The sequence below is a fragment of the Vanellus vanellus genome (assembly GCF_965231255.1).
Source record: "Vanellus vanellus genome assembly, chromosome: 3".
In the NCBI taxonomy this organism is placed as follows: Eukaryota; Metazoa; Chordata; class Aves; order Charadriiformes; family Charadriidae; genus Vanellus; species Vanellus vanellus.
In genome coordinates, this window is record NC_138907.1 from 27476995 (window position 1) to 27504283 (window position 27289).

General features: G+C 43.8%; 1 protein-coding gene across 1 annotated transcript; it reads right to left on the minus strand.

Annotated features, from left to right (window-relative positions):
* Positions 1 to 546: 546 nt before the first annotated feature.
* SERTAD4 (SERTA domain containing 4) lies at positions 547 to 8087 on the minus strand. The gene is made up of 4 exons (XM_082481446.1): positions 7758 to 8087; positions 7245 to 7440; positions 6640 to 6755; positions 547 to 3522 (listed from the first exon to the last, which is right to left on the minus strand). Exons 2-4 carry the CDS (start codon positions 7423 to 7425, stop codon positions 2773 to 2775), a joined length of 1047 nt encoding a protein of 348 aa, XP_082337572.1. The 5' UTR covers positions 7426 to 7440; positions 7758 to 8087; the 3' UTR covers positions 547 to 2772.
* Positions 8088 to 27289: the final 19202 nt, after the last annotated feature.

Here is a 27289-nt window from a genome sequence, read left to right on the forward strand (position 1 = left end):
CATTTCACCCCTTACAGACCCTGGTGACACTCAATAAGACTGTCCAGACCTGTAATGGCTTAATTTCTAGGTGTCCCTGGAATTAAAGAAGCTGTTGGAAAGGCCAGAGTAGACCGAGAGTTCTGCTGATCCATCGCTTCAGCTGATGCAAATTCAACTTGGAAGACTCTGCAATGGGCTGTGTAATGGCTTGCTCTTGAAGACCAAGGAGCCCCTTGGGGTCAAAAAGCTTTCAGCCCCCTGCAAAATGTTAGCTGATGTGTGGCTTGGGCAGCATGTGGCCAGGCGTTACCCTTAGCTGTACGTGCAGATCCAGAGAGAAGTCTGTTGCTTCTCAGTGCACCTTCAGACTGCCCTAAAGCCTCCTGAAACCCCGAGAAGGCTGAGCTCCATCACGGACTCAAAGTGAGGTGCAGTCAACTGCAGCTTAACCTCTTAGGCAGGGAGCAGTTTGATTAAATGGCATTTCCTTGGGTGAGGGAGGGGAACATGGGGGAAAGGACCCAGTAGCCATTGGAGATGTAAAATTAAAATGAATTTTGGTCATTTTAATAAATATATATCAAGGAAATTTCACTTTACTACAACAACACATTAGTATACAAGCATCTAATATTTAAGCTTAAAACATCAAGTGTTTATCAAATATTGGAAAAGAGCAGACATTACTAGACTATCTGGGTATAACACAAGAAAAATCATTTTTTTTTAAAAAATTGGTCCTTGTGGACAAATGTCTAAATGATGATCCTACTCATACACTGTATGAATGAGATCTATATTTAATATTATTATTATTATTAATAAAAAAGCTTCTGTCTTGGAGAAATCAGGTGGGATTTGTATTTTCTTTATTTCTCGTTCTTCTCAATGGTGACCCTTACAAACTTGTCAGTTCCAGCTCACCTGACCGCATAAATGTTATCATTGATTTGTGTCCTAGATCCTCTCTTTGTGGTCACTTTGGCTGGGGGGGAAGTTTTTTTCTGCGACCACTGAGCTTAGTCACGAAACCCGTCCAGTTTGCAAACGTGACTGCGGGGTGTGCACACTACCCAAAATAACCATGGCCCAGGAGGACTCGGGCTGAACCCGTGAAACGCAGAGCAGGAGGTCTCTGACCCAGAGACCCAGCTGACTCCAGCGCCGAGCTGGGGGCAGCCCGGGGCGGTGTCCCCCTGGGGACCCTCATTCCCTGCACCGAGCTGGCCGTTTCCCCAGCACAGAGGTGAATTTCACCCTTTGGACAAGAACCAAGCGGAGAAGATGTCACTTGGATGCCTGATGCTGTGGGAACAAGCAGCTATTATGAGTCAGCCGTGGCTTGGATGTGGCTATTTTGCCGAGCACACCCTGCCAGTTGTTATGAGGACTGTGGGAACTAATTAATTTGGTGGATCTAAGACTCACAGTACTCTCAGTCCAACCCCAACTGTCTTCTGGGCATTTTAAGCAGCACACTTTTGCAAGCGGTCTACCTAGAGATGACTAAATGTTGTCCCTAGCCACTGAAATCTCAGCTCATTTCTCCAAAATGTTCTTTTTTAAAATTACACCCCTTACATTCATTCAGATAAAATCATGTTTCTCGCCACGTTATCGATTAACATTGTGCTTTTTGCTTGCTTTTCTTGTCTTTTTTAAATCAACGGCAAAAGTGATAGAAAATTCCCGCATGCTTTTGCAATCTAAAAGAGAGAAATTATGCAAAACAGAATAAAGTATAAAACATGCCACTGGTTCATGAACTTCATTATACGAAGAAGGAAAAAAAAGAGCCCCAGCAACAGACAGTTGCCATAGAAACACTCAAGCATCGAATGCTTGTTTACAAGAGACATCTCTCTATTGTTTCTTAAATCCCTTCCTAAGGATGGCAAATCAAAAAGCAATTGAGCATCAAAAAGGAAGAACAGAGATGTTTGAATAGGAAGTTGAACTCAGTACTTCAAAGGTTAAAGGTTTTTAATAATATTGATCCAACCTGTGGGTTGTTTTTTTTCTCTGTTTAGGTTAAATCCCTGCTGTATCACCGATTTATACTTAATTTTCACGCTGGCAAAAATTAAGACAAAAAGTAAGGCACCAAAAAAAAACCTGCCCTGTATAACAACAAGCCTCATTAGTTATTACAGCCGAGGTGAAAACGTGCAAGTACTTGAGCTGCACGTCGCGTTTCTGATTAAGATCCCATAAACAGGTTATTTCTTTATGCTACGTCCTATTTTGTCAGTTGAACAAGACGCTGAATCCAGGAGTTCATGAGTATCAGTATAAAACGTGAGGATGGTTTATTCCCAGTCCATGAAGACAGTCCTTTGTCAGAACAAACACTGAGTTACACGGAGCACATCACCCTTGCTGGTAGCATCAATTTGGTTACCAGACTTCTAATTCCTCGGTAAACATAATGGAGATTCTTCTTAATTAATGGCAGACTTCTTGGGGGCGGGGATATATAAAACGATATGTTTTCCCCATCTGGCTGACTGGTATTTTCAGTAACGAAAGCTGCACCATAGCTGTACAGACTATAGCGCTAAGCAGTAACGCAACTGCGTTCTTTATGAAGTCTCCGTGTTTATAAATAGCCCGCTGATGCAGATCGCAGAGATGCTTTACACAATCTGCTCTCCAGTCATTTAAAACTACACGTAATGTTTGTGGCATGATTGTATCATTTGTAGAAAACTATAAAAAATCCATTCAAAATAAAAATTTGATAGACAAACGAACATGCTGCGCATGCTTCAACAGAGCAAGAAAGATGCCTCATATTTTACTTCCTTTGCTGCAGCACATTTTATTACTGGGTAAAGACTCCTTTTTCCTTAAGGATTTTTTCCAAGATTCACTTACGTTGCTCTTGTCATTACATCCAGTCTCAAAACAGTCGTAAAATTTGCCTTTAGATTCGAGAGCATGGGTGCCTCTTACAGGTTCACAGTTTAGGGTGACGCTCTCTCGCTCAGGTTCGTTACCTCCTTTCTCGTCATTAAATTTCGCCTTTTCCTGATTACCATGAGACCGGGCATTAGTGATGAACATGTCATTAGCAGGTAGCTGGTCATCACTCCTGTAAGGAGGGGCGCTGCCAATGTCATAATCCACCTGCTGGGAACAGCTTGGCAAAGAAATGGGGGAGGAGGAGGAGGAAGAGGAGGAAGAGGAGGAAGTATTTTCTGTAGTAGCATTAACAGAGTAGGGGAGATTTAAATAGTGACTGCCACATTCTTGATAGAAGCAGCACGTGTGGAGCTTCTCGTACTCCTCCTTCGCCATCCGAAGGCGTTTTCTGTATGGACAGTCCTGAGGCACAAACCACTCTTGTGGCGACGTGCCACTGAAGGAGCAGGCGGAGAAGCACCAGTTGTTCTGCATGATGATTTCTCCATGGATTCTCTTCATTAGATTGTTGATGAGGACGGATCTCCGCAGGTAGACTTCAGGATCATCAATGAACTTCAGCTTTTCCAAAGACATGTAAAGAATATGGGCCCGCTCCTCAAACACCGAGATTGTCTGAAAATGCAAAAGACAGAAGATATGGAACTGAAGGCAACCAGTTTTGTTCCAGGCAAGGAGAAAGAACAGGAAAGCAAGTATTCCCCCTGTGCCACTACTTTTCTCATTCTCTTTCTGAGGTGCCTAAAACTGGCTTTTCATTTTGCACACCCATGTAGCTGGGAACCTGCTTTTTCTTGGCCACAGAATTCACCCAGGTTTAGGAGGTAGTAGCTGAGCAGTACGCTACGGAGGCAAACGCAGGGCAGGAATCCAGGATGGGAGAGCGAAATCCAGATGCACGCATCTGGTGGCCCTTTATTTGCATTTGGGTTTAAAACACAAAATGGTTGTGCAGTTTTGCTCCAGTGAAGGCTGGGGGCTTTTTGATGTAAATGGACCCAATTCTGTCCCCGGGGGGGCTTCTACAAAGCTCTGAAGGCAAGCAAAGGTCCCCCTCCTGCAGCCTCAAGGTCTGCAAGATGCAGCTAGCAGCCATTGCCTCACGCAGCAAAGCGTCGGAGCATTTCATCCACTGCCAGTGGAAGAGGCCCTCCGGCGAGGTGGTCTCCGTTTGCCAAGCTCCCTTATACTGCTCTTGTGTACCAAAGTGCAGGCAGGGAGGGAGGCAGGGAGAAACCCATCTCAAAGCATCGCAGCATCTGGAGAGCAGCTGTTGGCCCGCGTACTACACCCTGCGCTCTACGGGACCGGTGGGAACGCAGATAGGCAGGGACAAGGTCAGGAAGTGAAGAGAGGATAGGGATTTGCAGAAATCCTGGCTCGCCGCCCACAGATTTGTTCTCCCTTCCACGGTCCTTCCAGGACTCCCTTTCTCAGCACTGGCAGCATGAGCAGGTTACTGCCCCCGGGAGGCCCCGGATTCTGCTCTGTAATCGCTACCCTGGGAATCAAGAGAAGGGCGATGCATGCTACTGTAAAGCACTATTAACCAATTTTCATTTTTAGTAAGAATTTGGTTTGCGTAGGAGGAGAGCAGCACAGCACAAAGAGACACTGCTCGAAATCCCCCCCATCTGTGGCTTGATCATTCTTCCCTTTCCCACACGGTTACAGCATTTTTGCAGAGTGGAAGTCGTAGCTATGAGGACTGAAAGAGCATAAAGCACAGCTGCTTTTCACATCCATTCAGCTCTCCTCAGCGCTCCAGCTCTTTCCACAGCCTGGTCCTGTCTGCAGGGCTTAGAAGCAGCACAGTGCCTCGTAAAACCAAAAATTGGCCGTGTTTTCATATGAGTTCACAGCTGAAGCTCTTCTTTGTTAGAGAGAGTAATTTTCTATAATAAATGACTCATTTTAAATTATATTAAGCCTATAGGTTAATTTGCGTCCTTTATACCTGCGGCAGCAATAGTCAGTGAACCCAAAAAAGCCTGGAGCAAACCGGTAAGCCATGAACCGCGATCCTCCTGGAGATACCTCCTGGAGGGCCACCAGTAGGAACAAGTTGTCAAAAGCTTTCTACTACAAATGTTTGCCAACAGCCCTGGAGAGGGGCTCTGGGCCTTAATGTCACGCCCTCTGTGGGACAAGGAATCTCAGAACATAACTCACTCTTTACTGGGCAGCGGAGGTATAAAAACGTGTAAGAAATTCAAAGAAACTGGGAGGCCATCCTCCTTCCCCCAGAGCTCAGTGCTGCAAACTACAAAAGACATTTATGCACAAGAGCACAAAATGATGTCTGGGACCGGTCTACCTCACCAATACCGCTACATCTGGGGTTTACGCTGTTAGAAAGGGATAAGTAACTATTCCTCCTCTTTGCAAGGAAAATAATTGCTGATACAAAAATCCAACAATCTAGCCAAGAAAGAATCTGGCTGGAATCAGGGAGTGATGTGACATGTGGGAGAAACGCTCACTAAGCAGAGCACATTTTTCAACCCCCTCGGTGCTATTTAGTCATTGCTCCGGCAGCAGACCGGACACCTTCTGGAATTAACGACGGGGCAGTTTCTCACCTTCCTGGTCAGGTCCATACTTCCAGCCAACACTATCTGGAGCTGAAAATTCCTTCAGCTACTCTAAGGTCCTTGGGAAGCGAGCTCGGCGTTACTGCTCACTTCTCCTCTGCAGAAATCCCTCCAGGGAAACAGTGTGTCCCCCAGCAGACCTCCCTGCCCAGTGTCCCTGGGAGGGACGAGACGCTCGGTTCTCCTCGCATCTCAGAAGGCTGCCGCTGCGGTGCAGGTAAAGATAGCGTATACACTCGCTCCACTTCTTGATCTGTTTTAGCTTTCTGTCTCTGCGGCTCTTGTGGTACTAATGCCTCCCATAAGCTGTGCTTTAACCAGATTATATTGTGTCCTCTCTATCGCCAATAGTACACGGGTGGCACTGGAGTGCCATGGGCCAGGTACGATCCAGCAAGGTAAGGATGGTGTCTCCAAGGCACGAGCCGTCCTTAAAGACATCACTCCAGGCATTCGATTCCCTAAAGGCCTCAGCCCTTAATGAACAAGAGCCTAAAATCTCTCATAAAGAAAGTTAGATTTCAATTTACGTATTCACTGGCCTGGGAAATGTTTGCTCTAATCCCTCCTTTAACCGCTTTCATTAAAAAAAAAAATATTCTTTCATTTACTAATCTGTTCTTTTGGAGTTATTAGCTTTTTAATAAACAGGATTAAATATTGAAGGAGCTTGTACTCGCTTTCCAAATCACTCTGTTTTTCTAGAGGAACTGTAACCCATTTGGGGTACATGGAACCTATTACTATTTTCTGCCTTGGAAAAAGTTGTGAATGAAGTGAGGAATCATGGGCCCTTTTTATTTATGTCCTTAGTTTCTGCTGTTCAAACGCTGTTACGGAGCTGTTCCTGTTAGCATGATATAAACTAGCTAAGAACAAAATAATCTGAAAAAAAAAGAGTCATTCTCAGCATTTCCATTTACAGTTGTTGTAAATGAAGAACCGCCTTTGCTTCTTAAGCAATTTGATGACAATAAAACAATAAATGTGAACAAGTGACAACTATTTGTTTCTGAGCAAACAGCTGGATCATTCTCCTAATTTCAGCAGACTATTTCAGCCTTCTGGAAACGGGTCAATGGAGTGTTACTAAGCATCCGAAACTCGGAGTAAAAATAATGACTATTAGAAAACGTACTTTATGTGTACAGCTGCTGAGCGGTGGATGAAAATCCTCTTCTTCCACATATTTCCTTTTAAAGTATGTGATCTTGGATGTTGTTACAGGATTTGAAATTCCCCTGTAATGTGATCCTGCGGGTAATAAATCAGATATGACAAATGACATGCGGTTTGCCGGAGGTTCTCCAAACAAAATACTTTTCATTTCCCTTCGCGCTACAGGAGAACCCCACCGCATATTTTCACATACGTTTTGCAGCGATCAGAAACAACCCCCTCACCTGACTCACACATGGCTCTCCGGGCTCGGGCAGCCGGAGGCCGACCTACCCGCCCGCGCAGGGCACCGCTGCCGGCCTCAGCCCGCTCGCCTTCGCCGAAACTTTCCCTCCCGGCCGGCGCCCGCCTTCACCCGGCCACAACCCGCCGCGGCGCTCGGCCACCCCCGCGCACCTGCGGCCCCCGCGGCCGCGCCACGCTCGCCCGTGGGCGAGCCCCCTTCCGCCCCCGCCCACCTCCCCCCCCCCCCCCTCTTTCCCCCCCGGAGCCGCCGTACCTCCCTCCGCGGGCAAAACCAACCTCCGTCCCCCCGCCCGCCGCGGGGACCGGCGCGGTGCCTACCTGCGGCGGGAGGCCCCGGGGCCGGCGGCGGCGGCGGGGGTGGCGGCGGCGGGGCGGCGGGGCCGGGGCCGGGGCGGCCGCAGCAGGGCGGCTGCCAGAGGGCGCGGTAGGCGGCGAGGTCGGCGGCTCCGTCGGCGGCGATGGGGCGGCCCAGCCGCTGCATGGGCAGCACCAGGGTCATCGCGGGCGCCGGCACCTGGAAGCGAAGCAGCGCGGTGAGCGCCCGGCACCCCGCCGCCCCCTTCGCCTCACCCCCCGCGCCCCCTGGGCAGGCACACCTCTAGGTACACGTATATAAAAAAATATACGCGCATATAGCTTACATAGACACACAGTTATTATTTCTTTTTTTTTCCCCCCCTTCTTATGGCAGGAAAAAGACCGGAGCCCTCTCCCACAAAGGGCGCGGGGTCTCCGCCCCCCCCTCACCCCCCCCGCCCCCCGGCTCCGACCCTGCGGCCCCGCCGCCCCCCGCCGCCGCCCCGTCCACCGTCCCCGTCCCCGCTCACACACCGGCACGGATCCGCTCACTCGCTTCCCATTTTCTCCCGGCGGCGTTGGCACGGCGCGCTCGGCACCGGCGGGTGTGCGAGCCGGTGTGTGTGTGCGAGCGTGGGTGTGTGTGTGGTGTGGGGTGTGGGGTGTGCGGTGCGGGGTGTGCGTGTGTGCGAGAGAGAGCGCGCCCGGCAGCCGGGGATCGCCTTTCTTTCTTCTTTCTTCCCTCCCAAACGAAACAAGACAGCAGAGACTTAGGTAGTTGTTTCCACTAGCCCCGATCGGACTGAACTGGATCTGCCTCCAGTCAAAACACTGCGAGACTAAGACAGAAAATTGGCTCCGGTTTCAAGCCGTGAGTTGCAGTCCCACCGGAGCCAAGCACAACATCGGCGGAGCGGGCGGAATATTAAGCAGGAGCGGGGACTCCAGGGCCAGCGCCAGGCTGCGAGCTGCCTCCTGCCGCGACAGCAGGCGGGAGGGGAGGGCAGGGGAGGGAGGGGAGGGAGGGAGCAAACTTTCTGCGAGGGGCAAGGGATGAGTTCATAGTCACCTACTTCTTGGCAGAGGAGCGCGGAACAATGCGCCCAGACGCGGCCCGGCCCCTCCCTCGCCTTCCTCCTCCTCCTCCTCCTCCTCCTCTCTCTAAGAAAGCGGGATGTAGTTTCCCCTCGGTGCAGCCTTCCCCGGAGGAAGACGGGGGCCCGAGCGAGCAGCGAGAAGGAGGGGCCGCAGGTGGGCAGGTGGAATTTCGGCAATTGTTTGTGTTAGCAGCCCAGCGCTCGCTAACAAGAGGAAAAAATAAACCGCAGCAGAAGAGGGAGGAAAAATAAATCATTCACATCTGCCAGTTGTTTTCTTAAATCCTGGAAGAATGCACAAGGCTGCTACTTTATTAAGAAACGGGCTTCCAGCGCGCGCTGACTCTCGGTTCCTTGGATTCATGCGTGGGTCTTCTCTCTGCTCCTCAGTGGGGCAGAAAACGGGAGGTGAAGGGGAAATCCCCAAGCCCCAGTAAACCCCCGGTTGCCCTAGTAAAGGCCACCAGACCTTGCTGCAATGGTACTGAGGGGTGCGTAAACCCCCTCCTCGGAATCAATTTGCTGCGTATGGCCCTCAGTCCTTTTCTTGCAGTAGCCCATTAATGCCATCTTGCTTTTCCTGGGCAAAGAAACAATGACACGGGGAGTGACAAGCCACTAGGCCGCCCCATTGGAAGTTATCCCCGACACAGCCAGTGTATATTTTTTATTCCCCACAGCTTTTGTTGCCAGCTGAGTACCGACACACGGAAAGACTGGTCAAAACAACAAGCGGGTCAGTCTGCTGACCTAAGAGCAGGGCCAAAAAGTCATATATTTTGTGGCTGAAAAGATTACGCCATCATTAGAAAGCACCCACGGATTCTTCTCATTAATCTGCACTGAGGAATCACTCACAGGGAGACATCAATCTTCTCATGTTGGCATGATGTCAACGCTCAGTGTTTGTCCTTAGAGAATAAGGGTTGGAAGAAACTCACTGCTGCTTTGGAAAAGTCAGGATTTCTTTGCACATAATGAATTCAGCGTCTCTTTGTGGGATTTTTTTTATGAGAATCGGAGATTTCAACTGTGCTTTTTTTTTCCTTTTACATATTTCATCACAAATAGGTCTTTCTATGCTTAAGCAGAAACACACAGGAAGGAAGGAAGGAAGGAAGTGTCAGGATGCCTTCTGCACAGTGCTGCTGATTTATCTTGAAAAATTGAGTTCTCTGGACAGCCGGTAAAGTAAATGAACTGCTTCTGCTATTTACAACATGCAAAATTAATAGAGGCAGGCCAGTTAGCTTCTATAAACAGCTACTGTCCATGCACATTCTCCATGTTTCCAAACTGTATAAAAACAAGGCATAAATAATAGAGCTTCCCTAGGATTAAAAAAAAATCCCAACAAACCCAAACATTCAGAAAACCAAAGCTCCAACCCAAGCTTGTAGGTCTCAGCATGCATTACACAGCTGTATGGGTGGCACTCAGCTACAAAATAAACCCCATTTTGTAGCGAAGGAATTGCTTCAGCACACAGAAGCTGAGAAACCAGGCTTTTAAGAAGGGCTTGTGACTCCGGGCATGCTATTTGTTCCCATTTGGTTTTCAGAAGCACTGATTTCCAGCTGCTGCAAATGAGTGGGAAGGGAGCTGCGAGTATGCGGCACATGGGAAAAGTCAGCCTCCTCGAAGGTAAAGTTGGACACGGCAAAACTGAAAGCCTGAAGTACGAGGTGGTATTTACTGAAAAAGCACTACCGAGCCTAGCTCCACAAACGGGACTGCTGGCATTGCTCCCGAAGAGCCAACCTACTGCTTTTCCCCATTAAGGGTGGCAAAATCCACTCCTGAGTATCTTGCCAGAAGTCACGCAGCAAATCAGTGTCAGAGCCAGAAATAGAACCAGATCTCATCGTCCTCCAGCCATAAGCCCAACCCCTTTATATTACATTATCATATGCAATGGAGGGATTTCATCCAAAATCCCATTCGTTTCAATGAGACTTTGCAGAACAGCACACGCATTGTTACATTTCCATTAATGCCACTGGAAATAAAGGATGAAAGATGTACATTTGAGCATACAATACATTTACTATACAAAATTACAGCAAAAGGTTGACACTTAGGGCTGGATTCAATTTTGAAAAACCCATTTGGGAGCCTTGTGTGGGCTTCAGTGGCATGGAAGCCAGGCAGAGTTTTTTATTGAACCCAGCCCTCCATCCTTAGGCTACCACGATTTTTCCGTTTTGTCAGCCAAATGCATGCAGCGTGAGGACACCCCGAGGCATCTACAGCAGCCTGAAGGTTAAAATGTCAAACTTTTTCCATATGCAGTTTTACGCAGTAAGACTACTATACATTGCTACTCTACTCCATTTGCTGGGGTTTTCACTCACTATTCCTCCAGAGCCATTATGATGTTAATGAGAGAACTGTAATGATGCCATTCACATTATAACAAGCCTGATGCGATGTCAGTGAAAAGGGCTCTTTATACAGTTCCAGAATGCCTCTAAAAACCCAAACTTAAATACAAAATGCCTGTGACAATAATGCTGCAGGTCTCAGCAAGATCAATAAAGACAAGGGAATAGACTTAAGATGGCTATTACTTTCTTAATTCCGGGGTTTGTACCCAAGTACTGCAGCGGTTTCAGTCTTTATCATATATGCTGGAGCGTTTCCATTGCACAACAACATGACTTGAGGAGGCAATAGCACTTCTTAACCACGCTAGACCATTGTTAACATCTGGATTGCGGCGCTTAGAAAACAAAATTGCCATCGCTTTGGTAGCTGTTACCTTTCTGGCGTTACAGAAAATTTATGCTGCAGAAGCAATCAGAAATCCCACTGCACGAGCACTGCACGTGGGCTGCGCAGACCCACGCTCTGAGAAAGCAAGTGACAGCCGGAGAGAGGAAGGGGAAAGGCACAATCGCATACCCAGACTGGTGTACGTACAGTAAAAACACCAAAACCCAACTGTATCACATGTAAACAAGTCCAGGCTGACCTCGTTGTAAACTATCTACCCTTGATGGTTGCTGCAACAAAGTTTGGTATCGCCAACTTAGCTGAGGGAGGCAGGGCGTCCTGCGGGCGAAAGCGTCATGGAAGAGGGCATAAAGGCTCCCCTGGGAGCAGCAGATAACAGCACGAGGACGTCAGCATCACTGGCAAAAAGAGAGCAGAGCCATACAGTCGAGACAATGGTGGAGCGATGACAGCTAAGGCGGAGCTGTGACAACCTAGCACCTGAAAATAAAGACTAGTCGCAGGCAAGTAAGGAGGAAAGGCAGGAGGAGGATTGGCTCTGACCACAGCAGTGGACGTGGAAGAGGATGTTGGGAGCTTGTGTTTAAATAGATCAAACTGGCTGATATGTCACAAGTTCAAGGAGGAGGAAGTTACAAACAGAGATGGGAGATAACAAGGGCCTTGATTCAAACGTTTATTGTCTGAACAGATATGCATGGAATTATAGTAACGTTATGAATGAAGAAGTGGAAACACTGGGGACACTGAACCGCAGCACGCTGGGGCAATCACAGCAAATGAAAGCAAAGAGCCAAAGACGATCCCTGCGCGCAGGGCTGTGGACCCAAGGCGAGCAGCGAGGCTGCAAGAAGTGGAAAAGCGTCTGGAATCGGCCACACTGGATTTAACCTGAAAATTGGACTTCCAAGAGACAGGCCATGGGTTGGGAGCAGACAGAGAGAGAGAGATCTCCTCCTTCTTTTGTTGATATAAATAGCTGAGAAGAACGGCAGTATCTCATCGCACCAGCACAGGGTGGTCCCTGGTCTGCGGTGAGGGAGATGCTGAGGCACAAGCCGGAGGCTGCAGGGAGGAGGCAGAGGGAAGAGGAGATGAGGACAGATGGCAGCGAGACAGTGCGGGCTCCGGGCAATGATCATTTTCTGTTTCTTCAGCTGCACCTCATACCAGAAATGTGTATAACGCCATCTAACATAAGCATGATACAAAGGCGACATGAAAGAGTTAAGGCTGGCTGAAATAACTAGACTGGTAGAACAACAGGTCTGTGTGCCAATGGGGTCAATTCAGCTCTTCATCCTTCGGAGGTATAGATAAACTATAGACCTGCCAAGTCTAGTGTTTTTCCCTGTATTTCTTGGCCCTCACTTCAGGGAATTTCAAGGAATCCACTGTTGGTTTTTTTTTCTTTTTGCTTTCTTTTTTTTTTTTTCCTTCTTTTTCTAGAGCTGGACTTACTGTTTGGTGGAAAAGGAATTAACCCGAAATCAGAAATTGATTTCTGTGTCAAGATACAGCCTTTCCATGAAAGTGTTTCAAAGGTATCTTCACTTAACTTCTGTCCTAATTTAGATTATACAACTCCAGATGCTCAAGTGTCTCTTTCTCAAGACAGAATTCCAAGCAAATATTTCTCTAACTTTCCTAATTCCCACATACTATTTTTTTTCTTTTCATACTTTGCAGTTGAATTCTTCCCAGAAAGACTTTTCAGAGTTACTCTGTCCCAGTTTGTTAAGAGTCCCCTGATTTTCTTAGCAAGTATTTTTTTCAGAGAAAAAAAAAAAAGAAAAGAAAAAAGAAAATTTTCTTTTGAATTCTTAGCAGTTGTGCTTTCTCCTGTTTCTGGCCTCTGTGAAGCAGAACTAGAGGAGGTTTCTCTACCAACAGAAAAGAGGTTTCCTCTTTTATTTCTTTGTAGGTTTACGTCACCTGTCAGTACTCTTGGTAGCCTATATGCAATGAACTCTTAAATGGTGGTTCTAACAGTTATAGTTTGTGCTAGAATTTTTGCAAATATATGAAAATACAAGCAAATTTGCAACCTATTTCTTTGCCACGGGGCTCCAGCAGATACGAGAAAAGGTGACATGGAGTTTACTGCAGCTATCTCCTGACGTCTGCTTTGTCTGCCTGCTCCAGGAGAACAATAAAGCCCCATGGTACTTATTTCAGTAAGCACAAATATTTTTTCCAGCGTTCTTAGCCAAAATATCTCATATGCTCTCTGCCTCCACCCCGCCGGTGGCTGCGTGGCTCTGCTAGGCATACAAAGCTCCATCCAGGATCCCCTCCGCTCTGTGGGAGTTTGGTTTGCAAAACACTTCAGCATCCTGAGGGCAAAAGGTGCTCCTATCGCTGCGCAAACTCTAGCTGACAGTATTTATGATTAGTTAACCTTTGCAATGGGCTTTGACACTGAATAGGTGCTGGATGTTGTGCTGGGACCGAAGTCAGAGAGAAAAAGGGGCCTCAGCAGCCAGGCAGGGCTGGGAAAGCAAAGCCCTTCTGTTACATAAGGAGACTTCCCAAAGCACAAGGCAGTTCTCCTCACTTGTTCTTTAAGAGAGGGTACCAATTAAAACCGCTTCCCCACTTAACTTTCACTCCTGTGCAGCAGCGCACGCATGTCACTGGCACCGTAAATTAGATGGTTTACGGGGTTAATTATATTGCCGTCTTCACTTTTAGTTTGCTGAAGAAAGTAAACAAAACAAACAAAAAAGTGTTTTGGAACAAAGAGCGAGTTGTCTCCCACTTTGCTGTGTGCTACTTTCCCCGAAGAATGAGAGCTATTATTATTCTTTTACAAGTTTCCTTCTAAGGGAAATAAACACCAAAGGTAGGATTCCAAGGAAATGACTCACAAATATTGGCAACAGGCTCCGAAAATTGGATCCAGTCTTTGCAAAAGCCTTTAGCAGAATACTAACCCCTCTTATTGCAAAATAAACTTTTCCCAGACGAGCTGCACATCAGCTCTCTGCGTGTGTGTGTGTGTGTGTGCGCGTGTGTGTGTTCGGAAGCGGAGACAGGAACAGAACCCATTTCTCACGTCTCCCCCTCTTCCCTCCGGGGCACCGCTTCTGATGCCATTTTTAGCTGGAAGCTGGAAATTTTTAATAACTGACTGAGTCATCCTCGGGAGAAGGAGGGAAAGGGATGCGCCTCACCTTGCCACGCAGTGCGCTCCCCGCCGGCCTTCCCTGCCCGCAGAGACCCCCGGGAGAGCCGGGGCGGGCAGCCGACCTGCTACAAGCCAATCTACAAGAGCTGGCAGGAACCTTTATCCTCCAGCTGTAAAAATGAGGGGCAGAGCAGGGAATTTTTTCAATCCCCTGACATTGCGTTGGATTCAGCAGGGCAGGATCAGGCTCTAATAATCTGTTTTCAGTCACCAAGTTACCCTTTCAGATGTGCAGAAGGTAACTATGCACCGTGACTCATATTTTATTTCTTAATCAGGAACCCCAGGAACCAGGAATGCAGACACTGAAAAATCAGACAGCTGAGCAAAATCAGTGTGGCAGGATTACCATCTGCAAACAGAACAATCTACTTTGCATATTTATTTCTCAGCTGTTTAAAATTTTGCATCATAAATGCATATTCTGTATCACTTGTAATGCACACGTTCTAAAATGCTCGCGCGCTCTCATGTTGGTTTGGTGGATTTGTTTGTTTGTTTTGTTTTTGACGACGTAAATCTGGTTAGACAAGAGCGACAAAAATTGCAAACCCTACACTGAATTCCTTTGTTGCTTGGTTCTACTCAGACAAGCCCTTTAAATGAAAGAAGCTGGTCCCCTTATTCATTTCCTTTGCAAATTCCTATTTAACCACTCCAAATCGAGATGAAACAAACTGGGATGCTGGTCCAGAGTCAGATTTTTTTTAGAAAGTCCCTTTACAGCATGCTTAAAATTGATTGGCAGCCAAGTACCTACTTAAGACGCTAAAGGCTGCTTTAGTGGAAGTTTTGCGTCTGGTTCAAGGTCTCCAGCATTGCCAGGTAGTTTCTTAAGCCTGTAATTCACTAAGTGCCCAACAGACACTTCTTCCAATAGGACCTCTAAGTAGGAATGATGTTTATATAGACTGTCTGAGACATCTGAATTGTGCTGAACTGCAGCCATCGCTCAACCAGTTAAAACCAGCTGTCAGGGTTGGGAAGAGAACCAGGATAAACCAGTGTGGTGTCGCCTTCCCAAATCTGCTGGCAGTGTGGCATAGCAAGCTGGGAGGTAGGAGCTCCTCGGACCCCACCTCACTGCTATGTTAATGGCTGAATTTTAATATTCATAATTGCACAGCTGGTCATTTTAGTGACAAGAAGAAGGGATCAGCTGGGAAGTGCCGGCTGCTGCGGGTAAAGTGATGCAGAGGGACGAACACCAGGCCAAGGATGGGACAAGCGGGAACAAGAGTGGATAAAGGGAAGAAAGGCAAAAAGGTAGCAGTCTTGCTACTCCCCAGGTTTTTCATTCTGTAATCTATGGACTTCATAAAGACAAAGAAATCACTAGGAATATATTCATTATGCTAGCACATGATAGAAAACATGTAGTTATCCACAAGTCAAAAATCACTGTAATCACTTTGCCTACACCCTTTCTCAGCCTCTTGCCACGCTCAACTTTTCCCGTTTTCCAGAAGGCCCCCGAAGTGGACAGAGTAGCCGCAGCTGCGGGAGGCCAGCCAGGACCTGATCCCACCCTGGCACTGCCGCTTCTCCGCCTCGCTGCTCTGCAAAGACCGAGTGAGGGGAAATAACACTGACCTGCAGTCTGGGTGGAGGCACCGGCAGGAAGCACCTTCCTGGGGAGAGATACTGGGAATCGCTCTCATCTGTTTTGTAAAGGTTAGGAAGAGTGAGATTAGTTACAGGATAAAGGTCCCCAGCCACAACAGCACAGCACGTCTGCGGTGAGGAGCTGGGTAGGGAAGGGAAGGGAGAAAGCCCACCTTTCTATGGGACATAGGGGGCTGATTTAAAAACATAATTTAAAATGTTTTCTTTCCTTTTACTTGAAGAGTAGCATAAAAACCATGAAGTTATTCTGAGAATTAATTTTCATTTAGAGAACTGGTTTGAGGCATATGTCCTTATCAAGGCTGGGACTCGTAGCTCTGTGATCCACACAAGTGGTTCTTCCTCTGGCACTGGAAGTTGGTCTTTATTAGCGCTGCATTTTTCAGGAGTACTTTTACTGCCATTTATAAGGATAGCGCGGTCCGATGTGGATGACGTTCCCAGGGACCAGGAAGGACCACATGCAGATAACCAAATGCTGGGCCCGCACTGAGAAAGAGGATTTACCTTCCTCTGCCACAGACCTGCGCAGTGTTTAATGTCCACAAAGGAAGACAGTGTTGATGTGTGGGAGGGACGGCATTTTAAGAGCAGGATCTGGTGCAACAGCAATTACCCAAAGCCATTCCTGCTTGCCTGCTCCGAAACCTCCATGTAGCTACTGCACAGCTGTGTCAACCCTCTTGTTTATCCATACAGCGTGTGCTGGACTACATCTAAGCTCCAGGGACTGGGGGAGATGCCCAGGCTAAGTCGTATGAAGTTTTCTGACTGGTATGAGTAATGGCTGGGGACAGGCAATTGCTTTAGTTTAAACAAACCTATGCAGGTTGTTTTCATGATTTCATGGAATACACTGTTCCCCAAATTTCAAAAAACAGAAAGAGCAAGATATGGGGAAGCACTTGTGTATTCCTTTATATGTGTACAGCATATTGATACTCCAGTGCCCATATCCGCTTTCACCTTCATCTCCAGCAGCAATAGCAAAGACACTGTATATCCACAGTCCTTCACAAGCATGCACTCTGGAGCTGAACAGTGACTTTTCTTTGCTAAAAGGAGAGAGATTTTTCAACTTCACTATCTGTTCATCCATCAAAACACCAAGAAAAACTGAATAATGTTCAGCTTCAGTTCAGTTATTCAGTTGATTCATTTTTGTCATTGCAATGAAATTGCAAGATGAAGTCTAAAATAAAATGTAGATCTCATGTTAAATCTATGAAGTATTTTTTAGCTCCAGCTTAGCTGCTGTTCCATGACAATGAATTAAAGATTCTTTTCCGTCCCATGTCTACTTCTGCCCGATGCATTCCTGTTCGCCATCCCTCTCTGTTACACACGCTCTCTGCTTTTCACAAAAGGAGGAACAGGCTTGCCCCGCTTCCAAGGACCAGATGGTGCCAGCCCAGCTCCCATTGAACAGTTCCTCAAGCTCACCTCACTCCATGAATAGTTTCACTGAGCACAGTGGGCCTACTCAGCCTGAATAAAGCTGGCAGAACCTGGCCCTGAGAAGAACGATCCAATCAGCCCAAAGACAAAAACAAGCTCGCAGTAACGTCGTCGCAGGGTACAGCTCCGAGAGGCACCAGCCCAACTTGAGGACAGGCAGAAGCAAGGTGCCAAGTTTCTGTTACAGCCTGGGAGAAATTTGCGCAAGTTTACCAGAGGATTACACAAAACTGGAAGGGCGATAGTCTGCTCAAGCAATTTATGGTGATGAGCTAGGGAAATACACTCCAGTTGTCCTTAATAGGAGTACACCACAACCTCTGAAGGATATTTCATCTTAAAAAAGAAATCCCGACAGCTGAAAATCTGGATGCTGAGAAATGTACCATTCAATTACAAAGTAAATTATATGAGGCTCCTGTGTGTGGTTCTGCTCTCAAAAAGCATTAGCAGCTTCCTACCACTTTACAGCAACGAGAGCAATTTCTTTAGTTAGAGAAGCACAGTAAATCAGAAATAAAAGGTCCTCAAGAAAAATATCTCGGCAGCAATTCCTAATCTGAGGGCACAAAAGGAGTTTAAAGACAGCAGAGCATAACCAACGATTGAGAAATAAATTGGTAGGAGAAATTATTCTGGGAGCCAGAGTGGGTCACAGTAAGTTAAACCATAGACTGTTTGTTGTCTGAAATTATTCCAAGAGCGAAATTATTCCAAGAGAGAAGGATAAATATCCTTGAATGATCCAAACCAAAAATCAAATACAAAAGCAAGTATATTATTTACTTGGATTCCAAGTCCATGTCATCTTGAAGGAATTAACCGCTCACCCAGGTTTTGCTCTCTATTTGTTTCTAAGTACAGAGGCTGGAAAGGAAAGCATTAGGGGAATGCAGGGAATCTTAGGCAGGGCACTAAAATTAAGTTTCTTATGCAGTTTACATACTGTGTATGTTTTTAAATATAGTTGATTTTGCCTCCCAAAATCTGATCTCGGTAATATGGAACACACATTATGTTTCAAAGTGTACTTGTACAAAGGAAGTAATCACTTTATGAAAAGCCCAAAGTTAAATATATAAATTTGAATGCAGATTTTAGAATTGGGGTTCACTCTCAGGGCCACTCCACTCTGCAGCAGGGTACCGGTTAGCCTAAGTCTGATTCACTGGTAGCACCACACACAGGTGTAAACATTAAGGCTTTTAATAATTCCAGAGTGCATAGTGATACTTGGTATGTCAGGCCCTTCCATGCCCGTGTGCTAGGAACTACACACCCATGGTGAGGTTAAAACCAAAAGTAAATTCATAGTTAAAGAAGGAACAAACAAAGCATTCTCTTTGCTAGTTTTGCAAGAATTCAGCTTTAACATATAGTGTTCCAAAATCTAAATTAATAGATTTGCTCTTTTCTCATTCTTGTCAATGAAAGCGACCAAGCTCGTCACCTATCGTTGCTGCTCTGAGGCCATCCTGGTGCAAGGCAGCACAATGCACCAGCGTTTCAAATTCCATCTTGAAAGATTTAAGCACTCTAATTAAAGTCTGAATTGCATGTTTTTTTAATCTCTGAAGTAAATATCTTCATATGCATTTTAGAGGCTTTTGCTTTTAAAGGGACTTCTATTTCAGCTGATAAAGTATCACACACTAAAGGTAGTTTAATATAACAAAATGTAATCCCTCTGTACATACAGTAACTTACATTTGGGGGTTAAGCAGGCTGACACAATTCTTTTCACCCGGAGAGTTTCAATGGTAAACAATTCTAGTATTGTAAAGCATCAATTTGCCTTCATTTTTATGCTGCCAAGGACTCTTCCAGTCATGCTTCTTTTTTCCAACCATTAGCTATATTTAGAAATAAATATATGTAAGAAATCCAAGAGAACTGATGGATATGGAAATATCTATCTATGGAAAGCAGCAAGTCTGGAGACCTTCCTCCTGTCTAGTCTGCCTGAAGAGCTTAATAAACTTGTTTGAAATTATTCTGTAAATCAGCAGGATTTATGAGTAAAAAAAAAGGACCCCACCGCCCCCCACCCCAACTTAGATGAATTCAATGTAATTCAACTTAATTTAGTTAGGGATTTCTTTACTTGCATAGTGGCTTGATGTGAGGGTTATTCCTAAAATACATGAGCCAGCTACTCCTCCTACAGGTCAACACATTGAGATCTTTGTTGATCAGAAAAAGGTTCTGGTGTTTCAGAAGATGGCATATTTCTTTCAATGCCCCAGCCAGATTACAGGCACCGTAGTATTTGTGGAGGGAAAGGAGCATTTTCTGCTATCCCTTGCAGAAGAGATGAAACTGTGATCTCAATTGTTTGTATTCATTAAAGATCCCTTAACACATTTCTAAGAGTAGGTTCTTTAACCTCCAGGCTTTGGCCAAATTCCAACTCAATTACTGTCTACCTGAAAATTCTCCCATTAAATTAGGATTGATGTATTCATCTCCTCCCTTAAACTGGTGTGCAGCAGTGGCTTGAACTGCTAAGAGCTTTCTGGACTTCATCTTCAGACTGGCTCATTTCAGGGTTAGGTTAAGAATATCAATACCCTCACTTGACACAGGACTACATACTGCAATTAGTATTTGTTAAATGTTTCAATATCCACTTACAAAAGGAAGCATTAAAGTGAAAAGCATAGCTCCACATTGTGTCCAGAAAAGAAACCAGGTAAGATCACGTGCAAAATCTTGCTGAGAAATCCACTGACAAACAGAGGTAGTGGATACAAGCGAAGACAGAGGATCTAATTGCACACCGCCATGATGTTTTAACATTTTTTCAGATCCACCCTTTGCATAAATGACAACATTTCTACTTTTTGTACAAGGCAGGAATGTTTGTCAACCAGTGGTTACACGGACTATAAAGTCATTGAATCATTTTACAGCTTTTGTTCTTTTGATTGCAGCATTTACTGGGGATGCTTAATTTGGATTGCCTGGAAGGACAATGAACAGTTTAAGTGTATTCTGTATTTCAGGCTGTTGATGTAATAGATCTTATGCCGCACGTCTACCTTTTGAGAAAGCTTTCAGTGAACTATTATGCATAATTAGAGAGGGTGGGATACGCACTCAGAGAAGAACCATTCCTTGAAGTACTTCTGGCAGTGAAATGCTCGCCTAAGGGCGGATCACCCCATTCCACGGGAAAACCAAGAAGGAAGTGGAGGAGCAAATCTGCGTGCAAGATGTGCAGTGGCTTGGGTACTGGCACCCTTGGATCTTTACAGATTGTCTGGAAACACCTGCTTTTGAATTACCTTCAGCAATTGCCCTCTCTCAGCTCCCTAGTGGTGCTCCTACCCTGGTCACATGCCACCACCCTTTCTCTCAAAGGGCTCCCTGGGGTCCAAGCACTGACAGTGGCAATCCTTCTGCAGTGACTTGTGCAAGAAAATAAGGGCAACCTATGCCCTCGAAGTGGGTCCTGCAGTGGGAGAAGTGTTCTGGGGGTGGAAGAATGAAAAAAAAAAAAAAAAAGAGGGATTTTGTTGGATGTTTAGTTAACATCACCTGTACTAAGGGAACAGAATTTTAAATGATGACATCGCTATACATTTTCTAATTGATTTTTTGAAAGGATGCATTATACCAGAACCAAGTGGCAATTTCTATCCCATCAAAATGACTCTCTATGGTGTTTCAAAAGCATCAAGATTAATTTCTGCCTGCACCTATGGATTTCACTTCTAATAATTTTTACAAGGTTCCTTCAAAACAAGATGAGAAGTGGTTGGATAGATTCCTCACAGGCAACAGCCAGCAGTGTAAAATGCCTAAATATTCCTAACAGTGTTCTCAGGTAGTGGTTTCGGCATCATGTTTAGCTGAGCTAAGCATGGATTGCCAGGGAAAGGACAGCTCAGCTCCAGCCAAGCACTTCCACTCCCCTCCTTGTGCTGGCACTGGCACTCATTTAAGCTTTAATTCAGCTTTATTTCGGTCACATTGAGGAACTGATCCCACTGAAAAGTTTTAAAAAAATCTTCTCAGGCTTTATCCTGATCCTTCAGTGACTCTTGTTGATAGCAAGAATCACAAAAAGACTGAGTAACTGAGGTATTCAGCATACATATTCAGCATGTTTAAGCATAAGCAGAAAAGCATTCCTCTGATTATAGTATCGCATGCAGCAATTTCTAGATAGCAGTAATACTTTAGAGAGAGTATTTCATACTATCTTTCAATAGAAGAAAAGATGCGCATCAGTTTTACTGATTAATTTTATACTGCGGCAGGTTGTTTAGTGCCTGGATATGTCAATGGCATGGAAGAAAATGGGAATTTTGGCAATAAGAATAAAAGCCAAGTAAATCAGCTACAGCTACAGAGCCAGTCTGCATCAAACGTGGAATTAAAGGGTATTCCCGATCCCCAGTCCCATGCTTAGAGCAACAAATACCACCACACCCCTCTATGAACAGGTATGCTCAAGAGTCTGGAAACAGCCCAATTGCCAATTTCCCAATCAACGCTACTACTTTACAACATATACCGGTGCTGTTGACGACAGTAGCTTGCATTCGCTGGCAAGCCTCCTGTGAAGTTCAGTTAAAAAGCCCCATGTGCTTTCCAATAAGGAAACACATCGAACGACTTCATCCCAACTGTCGGCTTGGCTGTATGCACAACAGATGGTGAAGGCGGAATGGTTAATGCTATTACTTAGCCTCTTGGCCTGGCTTGTGTGCTCCAAAGTGTTTTATACCGTCTCAGAAAACTGCAACGAGCTTGTGCAACAATTCGCCACCGAGGCTCACTTAGATCTAGCTACATTTTCATGACCTTTAGCCTTGCTGACTGATTTGGAGCTTTTTAAAATAGCTGATTAAATGCCTTGTCTTTTTCCTGCTTTTTTATAAAAATATATAAATATGAATGATCCCTACGTTCTATACCTCCCTGATTTCCTAAGAATGCCAGACATTTTCTGGTGAAGGCATTAATTAGCAAAGGCTTGTGTGACTGACAGTCTATTGGTACTTTAGGTGTCTGCACAGGCAGATGAAAATGCTGTGATACGATGGAAAATGTGTACTTAACCCTAATAAACAAATGGGGTAAAAATCTGGTCTCCTTTGGCGTGTTGGAGCCTGCTCCTTTTCTGAACTGTTGAACCATCGCAACAAGAACTGATACAACAGGATATAACCTAAGCTTTGATTACTGACTGATTATTATCTTTTATTTGTTACATTTATAAAGCTGAGTTGGCCTGCTATTCTGAATTTCTGTTGACAGTTAACCTTTAATTGTAAACAGTCAGCTACAGGGACTGAACTATCTTCATTGTAGTTCTTGAAACCAGGACTTTCTCAACCAGGAATGAAAGATGATTTGAAGTTTCCTTATTTCACACTAGCAAAATTAAAAGCAGAATGTCATTTTTGCATAATGCAATGAAATAATATGAAAGGCTACGAGGGGAGATTTTATTCTGCCTCTAAAATACACACATTAGTTCAACATGATCTTACACAATTTGACAAGAGGATTTTCATTATTAATAAGATGAAATGTAAGGCTTCTAATTAAGTGGAAAACAAACCAGTGTAATCTACACTCAGAACACACAAACCCATTAGGTTTTGAATTTAATAATAAATCATTTATCTAAAGCCCAGCTGATTTTTGGCATGATCTTACTCGATGAGAGTTTATTTAATTTCTGCATTTTTTGCTTCCTTCTATCGTTACTATTCTTAATACAACAACAAATTTGGTTTTGAGAATCCCTATGCTGAAATGTAGCTACTCAAAATGATTAGCAGGTAACAAAATGCCTCAGTAATGGTCTCTTTAATTTTGAGGAAGTAGAGTAATTTACAAGTAAGATGAAATGTCTAATATGAATCAAACACTAAATTAGAACTGCACTGCTGGACTGTGAAAACAAAAACACGAGAAAAAGAAAATGCATGCTACAAATTTCAGCAGGAAAAATGCCAAATAGCCCTTACCCACAGGAGGGTTTGGAAACAAGTAACTAGTGACTTCAAAGTGATTTTAAATACTATCTAATATGGAATTTGCCACAAGACAGCTACTCGGAGGAAACCTTTGACAGGTAAAGTTTTATCTGCATAGAAGTGACATAACTTGGCTCTACACGTCAGAAACGATTACTCTTGCACAACAAACTATTTAACAACTATGACTATTACATGTAATTCTGCTCAGCTACATGCATGAAACATGGGTGACTGAAAGGTGCCACGCATGCAGCTGAAAGCTGACTTTGATTCACAGGTGTATTAACTCTTTTTTTCTGTGATCTCTGAGTAGAAAATGGCTGTTCATAAATGGTGAACAACTATTACCATACAGGCAACATATGTATTTCATTTATTCAGCCATGTTTTCACAGCTTCATAAATCCTCACTTTTTAAACAAATATCTAATAGTTCATATTATCACCTTTTAATAGATCTCATAATCTGGAGAAAAACATTTGTGGGATGTTTTTTTTCTGATAGACAAGGGTACTAAATGTCTCACGACATCTTCTAAGGAATATGGACACAAGGTTAGGTGCTCCTCTCAAAGTTTCTCAAGTACCGAATATGTACCACTTGCCATATGGAATGACAAGTTATATTTAAGTGTATAGCCTTTTGAAAATGCCGGCCTTAACAGCAAGCAAGTGCTGTGTTATCTTATTTGTAGAAGTCCTAGGGTTTGCACAGATGATGAGGATGGGTCCAGATGATCGGGATCGTATAGCAAAGAAATGTACCCCTCTCTCCACTTTCATCTGGTAAAAGTCACCGGGCTACGCTCCTTTCAGCTGCAGAAATGCGAAGAAATGATAGAAGCTTTTTATATTAAGTCTTCCTACCTTTAAGATAAGAAAAGATGCTTTAATTGTTGTAACAATTTTTGTTTTGATGCATGCTAATATGTACTAAACCATACATATATTCAGGCACATCCTAAAGCAGAGCTGCCATGAGACCCCAGAAAGAGTTTTTCTCTATATGTACCACAAAAAACATTAGAGGATACTATAGAAAATCTAAGCTGGGTCACAGTAAAATTATAATTGTTACTTACAGAAAGCGTTCTGTCACGTTTAAATGAAACCTTAATTATTTCAGCCTACTTATTCCTTAGAAAGTGGAAGTTAAGCATAAATAAGTTACATGAGATCTTTTCTGAGAAATATATGTGGGACAAAGAAGCAGGGGGAATTGTGGATGACCCCAGAAGAAAACTGTGTAAAGTCAACCAGAATGATCGCCTGAGTGTGTCTTTATTTGCCAGTATACACATCATATTTGTCAGAACGTTATCACACTGCTTAATTTAAAATTCTCTAAATAGAAGATTCATGACATCAACAAGGACTGTGAGGAACAGAAAGGGAATTGGGGAAACTCAGGAAATTTGGTAACGAAGCCAAAAAGTGTGTAAAGGCTAGGATTAGTTAACTTGCCAAAATTAAAGAAGTTTTTCTTCTCTTGAATGCAGACAGCAGTTCAAATGGTTGACCAAGCGTTACTATCTTCTAAACAGTGAAGTCTATTACATTTGTTTACGATCTAATGAATTCCAGAGGAAAGTGACAACAACCAGTTTTAAAAGTGATTTTTCCTTTTTTTCAAATACTTTCCAGCAATTAAGATTACATGCAAAAAGCTGATTCCACATACAGAAAATACTCTGAAATAAACAAAGGATACCGATTCCAGTCCTCAAACTGACAAAAATACATTTCACAGAGTAATCAATACAAATAGAGAGAGCAAACAAAATACAAATCCACAGCTGCAGAGCTTCGGTACGCAAAATGACTATTTTAATGTTGTGACAGATCTATGGTTTGAAAATATACTATAGCATGTTTTAATCATACTAACATGGGATTAAAGTTACCTGTGCTGTACAGGTAAATATAACAAAAAACAGCTGGTGGCATTCTAGCTCTCCCCAAAATCAGAATAGTAATGGGATGCATATGCTGAAAGTCCAGCTTTTTTTACAGAAAGAGAACTGACAACATTAACTAAACTTGCACACTGGAAACCCTCAAGATTAATATTCAGTAGCACAAAATGATAAAAGTAGTTTTTTGCTAGGTAATAATAAAGAAAGCAAAACAACAGGTATCTGACAACACACAACTGGAGATACTGTAGATACAATGTGACACTTCATTATAAATCCCTCTGGGGATTAACAATCTGACACCCAATATGCAGATCTGCACATTAATCGCCAGAACTCCTGTTTTCACCTGCTGTGGACCGCAATGCCATGAAACATATGTCTTCATCTGGATTACAATGACAGTTTCAAAGTCCTAAGACTTTAATAAGCTGCATAAACAGTTGCAAACAGTCATTTGCTCTAATTATGTTTATGTCAAAATGTGTAAAAAAAAAAAAAATAGAGAATTTTAATTACTGCTTATTCAACTTAAAAATGCAGCAGAAAAGAAAAGAAGCTCAAGGAATTCTGAAAACAGGTATGAATTCAGTCACAGACAATAGTTAAGGGCTTCAAGGTTCTGTACAGAAATTAAAGTATGAAAACAAAACAACCAAATTCAAGAAAGAAAATGAGCACTGATATTTTACTTACAAAAACTTCAGCAAAAATGCTTTTTAAAAAAATGCATATAATTAGGAGCATGGTTGATAACATCACTGCAATATACCCATTTTCTACAATCTTTGATTGATATATAAAAATAATTCTCTGATTTCTGTGCCAAACAAGACTTGCAAATATAACCTATTCCCTTTAAAACTGTGCTTGGTGTCTTAAATAGATAAGGCTATACATGCACTGAAATTTAAGGAACTTCAAGTTGAAACAGTAGTTGAAAACTGCGTTATATCACATAAATGATACAATGAAGGGGCTACAATTAGGAAATGTACATACAGTGCAGCATGAGACTGTTTCTGTAAGACCAGCATACACTAGGCAGTTATTGTATAGTATCAGGACTTCAGACACAGAAAAGCCGAATCTGTTCTCCAAGTCGCAGACTTCAGATATAGGTATAAACTGGGTAAACCAAGCTAATTTGACAGCACTGACTGACTTATATTTTTGCTTGTGATGGGATTTTGATTAAAAAGCACAAAGAAATAGAACTCAAACACTTTGCTACTGATACAATAATGCATAACCAGTCAGGAAAGAGGCATCTAGAATTCTCAGCTGAGTCACATTTACAGACGCCAATTTGATATTTGTTCAAAGATATGCATTCTATCATTTCTGTCTTTTAAGTAGTAGCAAGTCCAAATATTATTTATCCAAAGAATTAGAAACAGACTTGATTCTTTGGTTAACACCATGTGACTTACATCAGACACAGGAATCGATTAAGAATAAACAGTTGTATGGGGAGGTTTCTCGGAAAGGGGGGCAAGGAAGGAAAGTAGAAAACTTCAAAGAAATGCATTGTGTTAAACTGAACTGCCATTTCAAACCCCCTGTACTAGGAATAATCAGGTTAAGACATGTCTTCAGTTGCAGCGACATTGCTTACACACGATAACTTTAGTTTCTCCACGAATTCGTTTTATACAAAAGAAAGAAGGCACCGAGTGCATCGGTGGCATACAGGCAGTATAAAAGTATGCAAGAAAATGCTACATACTGTATATTTCATGCTTTTTAAAAATGTGGTGAACGTGTGCTATCTCTATGCAATATAATGCTTCACAAATCCAATTCCTTGTATCCCAATGAAAGAATGAATTAAAATGTGAAACACATTTTAATAATCTTGCTGATAACAGCACGATTCAATATTTGTATTCACAAAGATCAGTTATTAGCTTATAGTCACCAGAAAACAAGTTCAAAATTACTGAAGATCAAGGGAACTATAATCTATAACTATACTTCTGGGACAGAGCCAGCAGCCTTTACTCATGACAGATGTCCCGCTAAGAATGGAGAGGAGGCTCAG

Coding starts and splice junctions, on each gene's coding strand:
- SERTAD4 (XM_082481446.1), bottom strand. CDS start 7,425: ATGACCCTGGTGCTGCCCATGCAGCGGCTGGGCCGCCCCATCGCCGCC. Junction 6,756..7,244: donor CCCGGGGCCTCCCGCCGCAG/GTAGGCACCGCG, acceptor TATTACCCGCAG/GATCACATTACAGGGGAATT. Junction 3,523..6,639: donor TCAGCAGCTGTACACATAAA/GTACGTTTTCTA, acceptor TTGCATTTTCAG/ACAATCTCGGTGTTTGAGGA.